General features: G+C 38.2%; 1 protein-coding gene across 1 annotated transcript; it reads right to left on the reverse strand.

Moving 5' to 3' along the window:
- Positions 1–1,408: 1,408 nt before the first annotated feature.
- On the reverse strand, positions 1,409–15,848 carry jam3a (junctional adhesion molecule 3a; the record flags this gene model as incomplete). Its single annotated transcript, XM_079513723.1, has 9 exons — positions 1,409–2,770; positions 2,928–2,979; positions 3,137–3,266; positions 6,085–6,184; positions 6,411–6,613; positions 6,739–6,891; positions 7,023–7,136; positions 7,232–7,303; positions 15,758–15,848. 9 exons carry the CDS (start codon positions 15,846–15,848, stop codon positions 2,735–2,737), a joined length of 951 nt encoding a protein of 316 aa, XP_079369849.1. The 3' UTR covers positions 1,409–2,734.
- Between the last annotated feature and the right edge of the window lie 52 nt (positions 15,849–15,900).

Consider the following 15,900-nt stretch of genomic DNA (forward strand, 5'->3'; position numbering starts at 1 on the left):
CGTTGCACTAAAACTAAATCATGAATCTATTTCATTTTGTAATTCTTCGTGCACAACTGTACAGTGCGCGCACACACACACACACACACACACACACACTTTTTTCCCACTCTACTCACTCACTCTCTGCTCTCTCTCTCTGTCAAACAGAAAATACATTTTCAGGTCAGGATTCCAATTTCATACAATCAAGAGAAAGATATATAATGATATTAAAACAAGTGAATACTATAGAGATTGATAATTAAATGCACTCTCCTGATAAGAGGAAATTGGTGACCACGACAAGGTTAAAATGTATTTTGTATTTAGTGAGACTGAGCTGAATATGTCCTTTTAATAATGTATGCTGACACTATTTAGACTGAAAATGTACTTTCCCGTTTATTTTATTATTACAAGTATACTATTAGCCAGGGGTCCCCAGCAAATTAGGAATAGTTTATTTCACAGCTAATTAGAAATTAGCCCAATGAGAGATTGTATAAGATCTAGTCTGTACTGTTAACCAATTGAACCCCAGCACCTATATTCTGGGGGAACATTAGCCAAATTAGCCAAAAATAAAACAGCTATTTTGGAAGAGATTTGGTGTAGATAGGAAAAAAGTGCAAAGCCAACTCGGGTCTGGTTTTCTAAAGAGGGCTTAAGTGGTTAAGTTAATGCTATACAAAATCTAATTGAAAATCTTCTCTTATGGGGGCCCCAAATTATTTTCAAATAATATCTTTTTTCAATTTCTATCAATTTGGGTGTCCTCGACATGAAAACGTTTGAGAACCACTGGCCTACAATAACAGTCAAGTACAGCAACATTGTGTTTCCTCTTTTCACTCTAATAATTTTATCCTAGGCAGTAGTAGGCAGGCAGCATGACTATGCACTATGTAGGCCAGGGGTGCCCACACTTTTTGACTTGAGAGCTACTTTCAAAATGACCAGCTCAACAAGATCTACCCATTATAATACCATTTCTGAAAATGGCTTTGGAATAGCGGCGCTGGTATTATATTTAAGACAAATGCACTTGGAATGGGAAAGGGGATAAATGGAATAGGTAGGCCTAGAGTTTTTTTGTATTTCATTTGTAATCTACCGACATTTGTGCACAGCAACACTCTTGAAAACAAAGTATTGCATTATGGGTTTGAGCTGACAGGCCCTTTTTTATGTCAGTCAATCAATCAAGTCAACTTAATTCAAGTGGCAGATGCCAAAAATAGTTTTTATATTTAAATTAAATATTCTTTAGGGGCATGTCATGTGATCTACCTGCACAGCCTTTGTGATCTACTGGTAGATCGCGATCTACCTTTTGGGCACCCCTGATGTAGGCAATAGCAATCATTTCAGAAACTACCATCGTACTTTCACATACAATGAAATGTGCTACTCTCAAAACTTGGTTAAGTTAAAATGTATTTAATAGTAACAAAATAAAAATGAACATACCGTATAACAGTAATATCAAGTGAACAGTACACTGAACATTTTACAACAGTTCCTGAGTTATACAAGTCATTCTAACAAAATCAACACTGGCACGGTTTCAGAAAACTAATGCTACTGTACTGTTAATGATGCAAATACTGACAATGTGGAGACTGTAGATACTGTAACTGAACAGTAAGATACTGGACATTTGTGTCCCACAGACAGCTTTGTTGCCATACTTACAGTAAGGTCTATTGTGTTGATGTATGAAAATTAAAAGAACAAAATTTTACATGTTTTATGTACATTGTAATGCCGAGTCAAAAGTGGACAATGTGTCCAATATATTTTCACAAAATAATTAGTAAAGCACAGAAGGTCACTTATACTGTACACAAAAACAACACTCTCAAAATTATACCAAATGTATAGTAAATATTGAGTTGCAGCATAATGGGATATATGGTATTAGATTTCACTGGATTTATATATTATTATTCAGGCATATTTGTTATCACCTGTAAATACAACAAAGGCTGATAAATTGTGCCTTAGTTATGAGTGTGAGGTCACCAGCCGTTTGCAGTACGCTACTAATCGCCCATGTAACTATTTACAAAACATTATTCAACCTTTCAACACATGAAATTGTCCATGCGTTGAGTTTATTATGGTCAAATAATGTCAAACGTTTTGTAAAACAATTTCAATATACAGTATATAGTAAAAAGTTGGGAAGTTATAAAAGAGGATTTGTCCAAAAGCCATGTGAGGGAATGTCACTTCCAGCATCTTTTACTACTTGAATATGGTTCGAAATAATATTGATTGTGTGAGGCAAGAAAAAATATATATAATCTAGTATTAAAAAGTAAAACAAAACTTTAGTGATGACATTAATCACTTAAGCCTGACAGTGTCATGACAAAAATATTCAATCTACCAGTACAAGCTCAAAACGTGTTGCGAGCTTGTAGATCTGCTACATAACAACACTACTGTACATGTATAAATTAAGTACATAGGCCTAGGCTATGTTTGGGAATATTAGCCCCAAACTACGGATGCCAGGGTAATGTGGTTTAACAATGCCATAAAGAATATAAAATCATTAATACATTATAAAAATAAAGAGGTTATGTCAATAAAGTTACTTTGGCAAGCTGGTTGATTCTATTTTGATGTGCGTCAGAGAATAATGTGCCATTGATCCTAGAGAGCGCCATTGCTGAAATTTCACTTAAGTATGTTTTTTTCCTACAGTTTTCTTTCCGTTCCTTCCCATCCAATTTGTTGAGTGTCAGATGACAAATGAAGATTTGTGGCGGAAATGACCCTGCATTATAGGAAAGTTAAAATATTAATTACAGTAATTTATCAAGTTAATTACAGTACTTTTATTTGTAATATGACATGTAAATATGTGTGGCTTAATTCAACTTTTGACTGCATAACACATTTGCAATGTGAGCTTTTTTTTCTTTCTTTTTTACCTCATCAGGATCCCCATATTCAACACCATCATCTTGTGCTGGCAATTTGTAGCTGAAGAAGAAAAGTGTTCTTAATTTCTTCACAATGGCAATCATAGCAACAAGTTAAATGTAATGTCAATGGCTTGCATTAATAATACATATACAACTGAGAAGAATAGTTAGTAAAGACATATATTTTCATGCTGTACAGTACAAGAGCTACTCACTTATTTTCTGTATGGTCTTTGCTTGAGAAACATCCATGTCTATGAGCATGGCAAATCCCCACGGCGATGCAAATCAATGCTACCAAACCAGCAAATGCCTTTAGGAGAATCCCAAGGATGTCAATATCATCTGCAAGTATTCAAACAGGACATTTAAAAATAGAACCTTCAGGTAACACATTTATACAACTCAAAGGAATTACATTAAAGAAAATGATCAGCTTCCTGTGAGTTACAGCCACAGGAATGCAGTAACAACCAGTTGACACTTCAGATGGTTATATATATATATATATATATATGTATGTGTGTGTGTGTGTGTGTGTGTGTGTGTGTGTGTGTATATTTATATTAGTTTTATATATATTATACACCGGTGTGTATATATAAAACGAATATAAATATACATAATAAATATATGTATGTAAATAAGACTGATATGACAAAACACCTTGTAAAAACATGTGTCCCTGTGAATAAGTCAAAGACACTAGTATGAAAGTGTTGTTTAAATATTGTAGAACCTTGTGTTGTATAGCTACCGTGGTTTGATAACTTCAAAATCACACTTCATGGAAATGAACAAACAAAGCATGGATTCTACTTATTTATTTTAAAAACCTGGACCTCGTACTTAATTTGGGGAGAATGAAGTGGCTGTATTCTTGTTAACCATATATCACCAGGCTTTCCACAGTACCAGTCAAAAAGCCTGGTTAATATTTTCTGTTCAGTGCTTACATCCGGTCTAGAGCTCGGCTACTGTATCTGCCCGGTTGACATAGGCCTACAGTACAGTATGTACAGTACTGTACATGCATCATGCATGCATATAAAGTAGACACTCCAGTGAATTGGTAGACACTTAGTGCTGAGCAGGCACTCTTTAAAATCCTCTGGTAGCCATGCCCCTGCTGCAAACAGTCAGACAGACATGAGCTCCTTATGTTTGATAGTAAAAATAGTGAAATAAACTTATAATGTAATCTTACACCTCATGGAAGTTGAGTGGAGTAGTCTGAGTTGTTAGGAAGCGAAAACTGCTCAGTCACTATAGTATGTGACAGTTTGAAAGAGAAATTAATTAATCTTTATAACAAACTGCTTGGTCGATTTGTTTTTATTATGCAGGTGAGTTAGCTGCCTATGCTAAGCATTAACGTGTGCGTGCGTGCGTGCTTGTGTGTGTGTATTTTCTGTATTTGGGGACTCGTTTAGAACCCAAATACAGAAAAGGTAAACATGGGCCCCGAAAGGGGCTATAGGGTCCTATATACATTTATAGAATAAATATACAGACACAATTGTTTGGGGTGTCACAGCACCAAATCCTTGTATGAAACTTCATTCTTAACTGTTTACCAACGATGGAACATTACGTATATGTACACACCTATGTAAACTAGGCTGTGTTGTGATAGGATATAATGGGCTATATGTACTACTAAGAAGAATGCAGTATACATGCAGTATACATATACAAGCTATGTTTGTCTGCTCCAAGGCTGAGTGAGAAGACGAGAGCTGGGAGAATGAGGCTGATCGGTGCCATTGATACTGGGAGGAAAGTACTGGCCAGCCAAAGGATGGAGATGACTGGAGACGCCACTGGAGGGCTCATCATGAGCTAGAGAGAGCGCCGGAGGCTCGATCTCTCTATCCATGGGTTCCAAAGTTTGACGCCCAGGTCTGCCCAGAGTAATATAGTAAGAGAGTGGCGACACTAGCGTTGACTCCCATTGTAACAATGGAATGCTGAAGTGCTCATTCTATCTCAATGGGATAGTTTCAGCCATAGGAGCAATGGAACTATAGCCCATAGGCACCCGCTTTGCGGCAAGATTAAAGCGTGTCGCTACTCTCCTACTCTACACTCTGGTCTGCCCCAGGGTCTCGTCCCAGTGGGACGTGCATCGAGGACCTCCCTAGGGAGACGCTCGAGAGGCATCCTAAACAGATGCTCGAACCACCTAAGCTGGCTCCTTTCCAGGTGAAGAAGCAGTGTGTGACTGAACTTCCCTGGCAACACAATTGATGAAGTCAAGTAGAAGCCGGCTCAAGGTAGATACTTTGCTTCTTTGCTGCTGATGCTTGTGTTGTATGCTGTGTGTATACTAGTGTGATTCAAGCTGGTGTACTACGGTATTACTGTCATTTTGCGACCCAATGACCACAATGAAACATGTTCAGTAAATGTTTGTGGCTCTGGAATTGAATGTTGATGTGAATCTATACAGTTTTGTTGTGTTGTACCTGCCGTTGAAGGTATGTGAGTTGTGTAACAGGGAACAGTATATGTGTATGTGGCTCTGTAACACTTCGTAGTTCAGATATTCAGTTAAACCTCTCTCATTGTACTTCTGCGTGCACTTTTTACTCTTTGTACACTAGTAAACAGGTGTTCAACAGTACATGTGGTCATCGGCAGGGTAATTAGTGCCCTGGACACTCAGCTGAGCACGCATCTTCAGTAGTGTGTCAAACATTCGTCGTACATTTGCATGTCTATGGGAGGGTCGGAATGGACACGTCCGTGAATGGGCGAGGGGCCAATGGAATGGTTTTCAAGGAGAGGCGAGATTAAGACTTGGCCAGACGGCGGCCTGGCCTCGCCTTATTGTGAATACGCCACTGGTTCATATAGTAGCACAGACACAACAAAGAATATCATTGCCAGGTAGCTATACAACAAGGGTTCAACAATACGTTTTTGGCTTTGTTTTACTACATAAAAATGCTCTTACTATTATTCAAGACCAAAACATTCTTTCACTGTTTTGAAAATAAATAAAAATAAAAATAAATAAGAAAAGTCAGGAATCTTTATTTCTTCATTTTTTAAATCATTGCCATACTACAAAGGACAAAGGAGGACAAAACACTCTTCTTTAGTCAAATAAAACCTCAAAGTCTTACTAATAATGTAAAAATAAATGACTGGCACTTACAGACTTCCATCGGCTGTGAGGGACAGTGCGCATATCCTGCATCATTCTTTGCTTGACAATAATACTCCCCAGCATCCTCCTTCCTCACCCTTCGGAATTTCTGAAACAAGACATTACTTTCTAAAATCAATTGATACATAACTCCACATGCACAGCACGCATGCACACGTAGGCTTGTGGCAATTTCCAGCACGTCGAACAATCTCTCGATGCACTGAGCACATTGGTATATGTTTTGGTTTGGCAAACAAGACAAAGTGTAATTAAAGCAAATTAACCAACATTCCATACTTTTTTTGTTTTTTCAACAACCCTCTAATTCTCACCAGGCTTCCAGTGTCAACGTTTATGGTGTAGGATGAGTTGATGAACTTAGGGCTGGTCTTGGGGTCCTGAGGAAGTTCCTCCTTGTTGTGGAACCAACTGTACTGTGAGGCAGGGAAACCCTCATTCTCCAAGCAGCGTAGCTCAGGGGATGTCCCAACTGTGACTGCCACTGGTACACTGCACCGCGGTACTACAGGCTTCACTGCATAGAGATACAAACTTTACTGGGTAGCACTAACACATTAGTAAGAAAACACATGGAGAGATAAAACAAATGTGTCATAAATAACTATTTTATGGCAAACATAGACTACCAGGTTACAGTACCTCTCACTGCAAGACTGATGAGTATTTCATCAAAGTCCCTTTGGTCATCGATGGCGGCCACCTCACAACGGTATTCTGCCGTGTCTGCCCGTGTAGCATTGAAGATTACAATATTCGCTGGCTCTCTGAGCTGTGCTCTATCTTCCAAGTCCCCTTGTAGAGAGACAACAACAGTTTATAATACAACCACTCATTTAAATACAGCGTAATTTCACTGTCTATGATCTAGTTATTTTCAGGCACTTTCCATTTGGTAAAAGTAAGGAGATGATTTAGCAGTTTACCTGATATCCTGTTTTGAAAGTAGACATAACTAGGGACACCATTCTTGATCTTTTTCCATTCAATCCTTGGGTTGTTTGTTGAGATAGACTCTATTAAACAGGTCAGTTCAATGGCTATGGAAAAAAGACAAATGAGAACAATAGCAACCCAAATCAGTACAAAAGGCAATTTAATTACAAAACATTAAACTAATTTGCAAGAAACTTACATTCAAACTCATTTGCCCAGACAAGCTTGTCTGTAGTTCGGAGGATTACGCCAAATGTTGATGGAATAAGGCCTATAAGAAAGGAAAATAGGAAATGTATCAGAAAATGCTGATAGCACACACTGACAATGACATACAAATTAGCATTTTCTTGCCCAATAAAGTTTGAAAGATTAGATTAGAAACCTAATTTATACGTGCGATTGTGTGTATATGTGAGTATACATTCGGCTTTTTATAGTGATGAAAGTGTATAATTTGGACAGCGTTTTATTAAATTTTATTAAATGCTGTATCACTTGATTTTGATACTTAGTTGACTGGGGTACTCCAGGACTCTCTAAAACCAAATATCTACAAACATGCGCATTGTGTGTGAACTTGCAGATCTGCTTTTTTTTTTAAATCCCCAGAATAGGGACTGTAGGGTTCATGTAATAACTAACCAATTGCATTGTTAAAGATAAACTCTGGGGCCAGATATAAATTATGCAAGTGTAATCTGTGTAGTGCATGATAAAAAGGTGTTATCAAACATTCTAAGACATCTTTTATTGTACAGAATTTTATTTTATTTTATTTAGCACAGTAAAAACAACACAAAAAGGGGAAATACGTAGAAAATATAAAGTGCTAGGAGGAGGCAAGAAGCCCAAAGGGCTTATACGATGCCTCAACCTGTGTACAAGAACCAAACATTTAAAAACATGATTTGAATGCAATATACATATTATTAACAGATAACATGATTGCTAATAGTATATTGCATTCAAATCATGTTAGAATAAAGTACACATTGCCGAAAACATTAACCCCACTCTGCCATTTCTCTACCTGTGCTCAGTGGAGGCCCCCTGTCATCAAAAGTTAAGTTTACGATGGAGGTTTAATACAAATGCCGCACATTTCAATATTTCTACTGTAGTTCAGGCTTTGGTATTGTATTGTACAATTCTTACAATAGCGGGGGTTGGGGCTCAGTTGTTCTTAATTCAAACTGGCGATTCTTTTTTAAAACATTTATTTTTATTTTTAAAAGGATCCCTGGCTAATAAGACAAATATGCCTTAAAACATTATACTTGCCCTCTACAACTAAAATAAAAAAATCACACCTGTGTGAACTGAGTGGTGTAAGGTCTTATATAGCCTGATCAGCTGTGGTCTGACGTAATGTCTGACGTAATGAAATCACACCCGGGTGAACTGGGTGACCGTAGCAACCATGCTCATTTTTCACAGACAGACAGACAGACAGACAGACACGTAAACTAACAAAGCCAGTCGTAGGAGTGGTTTACACCACTCAAAAAATAAAAACACCTTAAATATTGTATTTCTTTCATAAATAGAGAATCTTTCACTCAATTGGAGCTGCTTCTGTCGCAAGTTGATGTCATATGTCCATGTGGTCTAGCCCTATGGAATGTATGGAGTTCATATGCTAATAAAAAACAACTTTATGCTTCCTAAGGATAATATGAGCATCAAAGCAATATTTTAAATACTTTTTATTAGCATGTGCATTCCATATATTCCATAGGGGTGGACCACACATAGACATATGACATCTTGCGACAGGAGCAGTTCCTATTGAGTGAAAGATTCTCTATTTATGAAAGAAATTAAATATTTAAAGTGTTTTAATTTTTAATTTCAGTTATAGAGGGCAAGTATAATGTTTTAAGGCATATTTTTCATATGAGCCAGAGTTCCTTTGAAACTGGTAAAAAAAAAAATCAGTGCATGCTTTATAATACTGCGTGCGAGAAATAGACAGGTAGAATGATGCAAAGCAAGGCAATTTAAAACAAGGCAAGCATACAGTGAAAACACTGAATGCTTGAAACAAAAACGAAGTACTGTAGGTTCCTTGAAGCAGCAATGTATAAATGTTAACTATTGAACTCAACTGTGAAAATTCAACACTGTACACCAAAGGTGCTTTGAGACTATATAGACAGTTGTACACCTTTGGTAGCCACTGGTTATTCATACTTGTTATCACATATTTCTATATATGTGTGGTTTGCATGCCACACAGTAACATTATAATAACAAATAATAACAGGCACTATTTTCTAGAAAAGACACATTATGTAGGGTAGGTAGTAGGGTGATGGACTGGGATTGTTAAATTGACACCCATGAGGACAAAATGAATAATAGGTTCCAAAGGGAAGCACACACATCTCAAAAAAGGTGATGAACAAAAATACGTACAATGAGAAAGAAGGGTTGACCGCACACTGTATCTGCTCCCAGGAAATTTTATTTGAAGAAGAGTAACAACATTTCGACCCTTCTGGGTCTTCGTCAGGTATGATGCCTATGATAACCGACGAAGACCCGGAAGGGTCAAAACATTGTTACTCTTCTTCAAATAAAGTTTCCTGGGAGCAGATACACAGTGTGCGGACAACCCTTCTTTCTTATTGACACCTATCTGATGAGCATGAAAACCTCTACTACTACTGGTGGTATGTATAATGAATTTTTGTGGGTCTATGTTTCTGTTTTCTAGTCTCCATGTCCAAGCCACTTGGTCTGACTCCTACTTACAACAAAACACACAAAACACCAAATATAATAATTGTTGTGTATTATGTGGTAAAAAGCTCCCCTGCTGGTTAATGATGACATTCCCTTTCCCTGTGGAGGCAGTACAAAGGGATTCAAATCAAATGAAGGTGATTGTAGATAAAATAATAAGCATTATTTATCTGACTGGGCCTAATGCATGTCAGAGGGATGCACTATAGAAAATCAAGACCATACAAATATTGGTAAATCTTTGGCTCTGGCAGTCTACTCTACCACTTAACCCCTATATTTCATTGACTGGGGTCCACTGTCCTTCCCTTTCCCCCTCCACAACAAATCCCTTTGCCAATAATAGCCAAATGTGACACATTGTGAGCTTGTACATCTGCCATTTTATCCAAATGTTTGCCTATTTTCACTGAATGGTCGCCTATTATATAGCCACTAGGATTCATGAGGTTACAATCCTATATTTATTGGCTAATGGGAGGATGCGGTGGATCACGGCCACGTCACTCTGACTCTAATCTCTCAACTTCAAGACATCTGTCAGCAGCACTGCCAAGGGGAATTCTACTCGTTTTCAACATTTTACTATGTCATTAATATACCTTAGAGCTGTGGAAATTCTAGGTTCACACAGAGGTGCTATCTGTGTGCCACACGACATCATGAGTGAGGTCCTGTTTTTGAGGGGTGCTAGCCCCTCTGTCCAGCTTTGAATGTTTGTGTAAATACAAACATTGTGTAAACACAAACATTGAAGACAAAGGTGAGGACGCAAATTATGATTGGCCGGAATGAGATGATGTATGATGGTGTATGATTATAAGAGCGCCCCTCACTTCACACAGGTGTGATTTTTTTTCTTCTTCTGAAAGCTGATGTTGGAGGGGCTGGCGCCCCTCAAAAAACAGAATACGGTCCCAGATTGCTCTGACAATCAGACATGTATCAGTGGAAGTTATTCTGACAATAAGGAAAACATGGGTCTTGCCAAAACATCTAGTCAAGTCCACAGCTGTGGACACTGATGAGACCTGACTCCCAGGTCTCAGCTTCCGTCTCGGTTGCTGACTTTCCCACCCTGTTCATCAAGAGCTATTTTTACCCCTGCAGTGACTGGACACAAGGAGAGCTTGTCTGACAAATGTTCCAGCTATAAACAGTTTATTAAGTGGATTATCTTAGCTTGGATACAGAAATTAACGATTTTTCCTTAATTAAATAAGAAGTTTACACTTGAAGCAAGGCCCCCGTTTGTCATGACTAAATGTAGGCTAGTTGTATACAAAACATATGAAACAATAAAATTGCATCCAAGTACTGAAAATGAAAAAGTTAAAATGTTTGTGTGAAATGAGAGTGAAATGATGGTATTTATTTTTTAGCTTAATTGTGTTTAGATTATTATGCCATTTTTTGTATGGTACATGTACTATACCGGATGCTGTAATAGACTGGGCCCTGCGGTAGGGTATGATACTAAAGCCAGCCCTGATATCTAAACGAAAATACCTTTTATAGACTCAGCATTTTCAGAATAGTTGGCCTCATAGTCTTGTTTCTTGCAAAAGATGCCACCGTAAACCCTAGCGCATAATTACCGCCCATACATTGATTGCTGTAGTATCTGTAGTATAGGCGCAGACAGTTTAAGGCTGTGGGAAAGAATCCAATTAAATTGACAATGACTACAAAATGTGTTTAGAATAAAGCATTCTCACACACACACACACACACACACACACACACACGTAGGCTAAAGGGGAGGGGATCCTTTATATCATGAAAATGATCTCAGCATTTATTGGGAACACCAGCTGATTTTAATCCCTTTATTGTTTTAATGCATAATGCAACAAAGTGGGTCTGTAGCTGGCTGTGGATACATAGACAGATTTTACAATCCTCTTAAATATGAAAACAGCTGCCCATCCCCAATGCAAGGCTGTTGATCCAGTGCATCTAAAAAAAGCCCCTTTCCCAGACATTCCAGCACAGTAGCTGCAAAATTGCCAAAGACGTGGAGTAATGTGTAGACAACTATGTTACCATAGAGATAAATGTGCATGAACCGTTTGAACAGTAGCTTTTATATATTTTGTTTTATATCAGAATAAGCTAAACATTGTATTTTATTCTATAGTATATACCTTTAATTCAATAGTCTGCACTACACAGAAATTCCAGTTTTCCAATTTAAAATTAATCTATGATCGAAGTCCTGTGTTTATTTCACAGATGCTGCAAATGCTCTGCCTGGCATTTTTATTGTTAATTAAAATACTCTCTGAAGGTGATATGAATTAATTTACAGTACATCCCGATTCCTCACCTGGTTAACTAGCCTAAGTAAACTACTATTACTACTATAATAATAATAATAATAATAATAATAATAATAATAATAATAATAATAATAATAATAATAATAATAATAATAATAATAATAATAATAATAGTACATTTGAATGCACTTTCCATTTGAAACAAATCTCAAACTGTCTGCTACATAGTAAAAACATTGTGTTCAACAACCTGTTTCAATCAACACATGGATACACTTACTTTAATTTACATTACTACAAGTGCAACTGTTGGAGCACTGGTACTTGTAATTGTTTATGTAAACTGTTTATGGTCCTGTAAGTCCATATGGGCTGGGCTTCTTCGGAAGCATGACACTTAAATAAAGAATCAATCAATCAATCAATCATGGTACTGGTGTTGCATTTAGCACCTGCCATGGATTGATCTGCAAACCTAACCTTCATGAGCAGTACGTGACCAGCAAAGTTCAGCGTAGAAGGATCCTAATCACCACTTAAATAATGTATTTAAATTAGGCTACATCTCAATTTTTAGTAAGTTCTCATCAAAGGCCCAATGCATATGGAATCAATCAACTAGTTTGCACTCATCCCCTGAACTCACAGCAAGCACCACTGCCTGCATCCCCGTGCAGTCAGAGGGCAGGGCTTAACCACATCAACAGTACCGCTGTCACTGTAACTGGTGGCAAGAAACATGACCTTTTGTCCGCTATAGTGCCATTAGAGCACAGAAGTAAAATGTTGACCGCAGTTAACAACTTTTGAAAGACTGCTCTCTCATAGTAGGGGAATGTCACCAGATATCAACAACATTACACATGTGAGACACGGGGTGTGTGTTTTAAATGCCCACTATGTTTTAGTGTGTATTTGAGGGGCATCACTACTGTCCTTATGGCCTTAAACCCATATATTTCCATCATATACATTTCTTTTAAGTTGTGTGCCTGTGATAGATATAGCTAAATAGCCAGATAAGATATTATTATAGTCAATTGTCAGGCAGGCTTACAGTATGTACTTTCTTATTGCAAATAAAGTAAAGCAGAACATTTGCATAACATGCAGCTATATTCTAGGTAATCATAAGCGATGTTAACGATAAGATGCACACCATTTCACTAACACAATACACATTTTGCTACTACTGCAGAATGTGTGTGGCAGCATTGGCACATTTCCACTCCAAGAATCGTACAAAGGCAACATTAGTAGCTAATGTTAATATACGACTGAAAACGATTCTAAACTATAGTAGATTCCAATGCATTGACAGCAAAAACATCGATGGCTAACCCCGTTTACGCTACAGTACAGCGTCTAATTGTGCCAATGACAGTCCATCATTCGCCTGCAAAGCAGCTGCTGCTTTTTTGAGTTGATGCTAATGGAATTCACACAAACGTTTTGTGGAAATGAAAATAAACTTACGGATGCTGGAATAGAGCACACAAAAAGCTGCCAGACGTGCAATCGCCATCTTGTTGCCTCTGATTTATGGGTAATACTTGCACACACACAAGCTATATACGCTATATATGAGATGAGACGAGAGTCAGCACCTCCCGGAGGTACGAGAGAGGATGGTGGCACTGGAGAGCAGAGCAGACTACTGGATGTTGCTATCACGGTTCCACCAGGGTTTCCATAGCTACAAGGGCATCAGGGCGGAAGGCGGGTACTTCAGAGACCCGGAAACACTGATACATCATCAATCATCCAGATTAAACGGTCCAATCGATGCCAGCAATTCAGTCTTGTTTGCTTAGAAATCGATCTCATTATATCCATTTTAAACTATTGACAACAATAGTACAATACTATAACATTTTAATTGTGTGTGTGTGTGTGTGTGTGTGTGTGTGTGTGTGTGTGTGTGTGTGTGTGTGTGTGTGTGTGTGTGTGTGTGTGTGTGTGTGTGTGTGTGTGTGTGTGTGTGTGTGTGTGTGTGACACAAACAATGGCCAGACAGTAAAATATTTCAGTGAGTGATCATTTGTATTGTCAACACATTGAGTTGGGGTTGCAACTTTACATTCAGTTCATCCAACTGAACAGTAGGTGGCAGTATAAAACTACATACAAGTATCTATCTGCTAATGTATCACCCAAATGGAACAGATCATAATATTGTAGGCCTACTGAAACCAAATTGGCAAGTTATTTTCATATTATTAGCATCGTAGTAATAACGAGTTGTTATTACTGTAGGTCTACTGGTGTCCCATGTGACGCCTCCAAGGTAATATTGTGGTGATCATTCAAACCATTACGAAAGCTATATTGATTTTAGATCAGAGAGGCTTGACCAGTGTGCAAATCACTTGGAACATGTCCTTCTATGTCAACGGTATCTCTGAAAGAAATCTTAATTATCAGCTGCATAGAAAAAAAACATAGCCTACAAAAACAAGATATAGGATTAGGTCGGAGGACAAATACAATAGATGGCACATACTTTGTTTGCATAACTAGGGCTAATAAACCATTGTTTATTGTAGGAATTATTTATTAAAATGTATTTTTTAAAGAACTTAAATAATATGGTTGGTTCAGGTCAGAAGGTCAGGTTATTGTATTGTTACCTGTGTGTCTTTCGTAGTTTTGTGAATGATACAAATTATACTGTATAAGTACACTGTCTATAATAACTCATTTATAGGTAAATGAAAAAATAAACTCTTTGCCTTCTTTCAGTACCCATGCACAAAGGCCACTGTAGCAATTACCTGCTTAGAGGTGTTGATATGTTGCTATTAATCACTTCCCAATGAGAATGCCTTTCATGGAAGCCCTTGTGAACCCCCACGTGAATTGTTTTTCTTTCCTCCTATAGAGAATGAACCATCAAACGCCTTGGTCATTTACCAAATGCCAAAATCTCTCTGATTAGTTGTAGGCTATACCATGCAGGCAGGGACTTCCGTATTTAGGACTACGGTTCAGCTATGGCAGCAGCAGTGGCTCAGTTTGTAAATACATCAATGTCATCGGGTGGTCCCCAAGCTTTTTAGAGTGTTTCAACCCTTAACCACAACACCCTCCACTCCATTGACCTTTCTCTTATGCCAGAGCCAACAGAAGGCTCTCTCTGCCTTGTGTGTTCTTGTGGAGATTGCAGGCATTGAGAGGTCTCTAGGACTAGGACTATGGTTTGTTTCCTGCCTAGGGTCCTCCTACGTCTCACCAGTCACCAGACTGTTTGTCATGTGGTATGCACGTGTAGTAGTAGGCTAACTGTAGTTAGCCTAACTGTAGTTAGCCTACTTTTAAAATGTAACGAAATGAACTGAAGACTATATTCCCTTTTAAGGGACGTCACTGCCTTTACGAGGCTACGAGCGCCGACTTTGAAGAGTGGAATTCTCAATACATCCAGATTGATCCCGACTGACTTTGTTCATTCATGTCTATATTTTGAACATGTCACGGACTTACTAATATATGTTATACCTACCTCTTTTTACGAAAGAGGTAGGTTTACCGTTTTGTTTCTTCTTTCGTGTATCATCAGATGGCCAACTCAGTGTCATGCAGCCATGCCCTCGTCTCTGGTCCTAAGTCAAAAAGGCCAGCTTCTGAGGGTGGGCAGCCTGTGATGATGTGCTCGGCAGTCTGTTCAGGCTCGCCACACTCGCATGCCACACTGTCCGATAGGCCCCACTTCTTCATAGATGACTTGAAGCATCCCACGCCACAGCGCAGACGGTTCAGCGAGGTCCATAGATGGCGTGGCATGTCTTCTCCTTTTACGCCACCTGCTGGGTCCCGGATGTATTGTTGGATCCGG

This window comes from Electrona antarctica (assembly GCF_951216825.1).
Source record: "Electrona antarctica genome assembly, chromosome: 11".
NCBI classification, from domain to species: domain Eukaryota; kingdom Metazoa; phylum Chordata; class Actinopteri; order Myctophiformes; family Myctophidae; genus Electrona; species Electrona antarctica.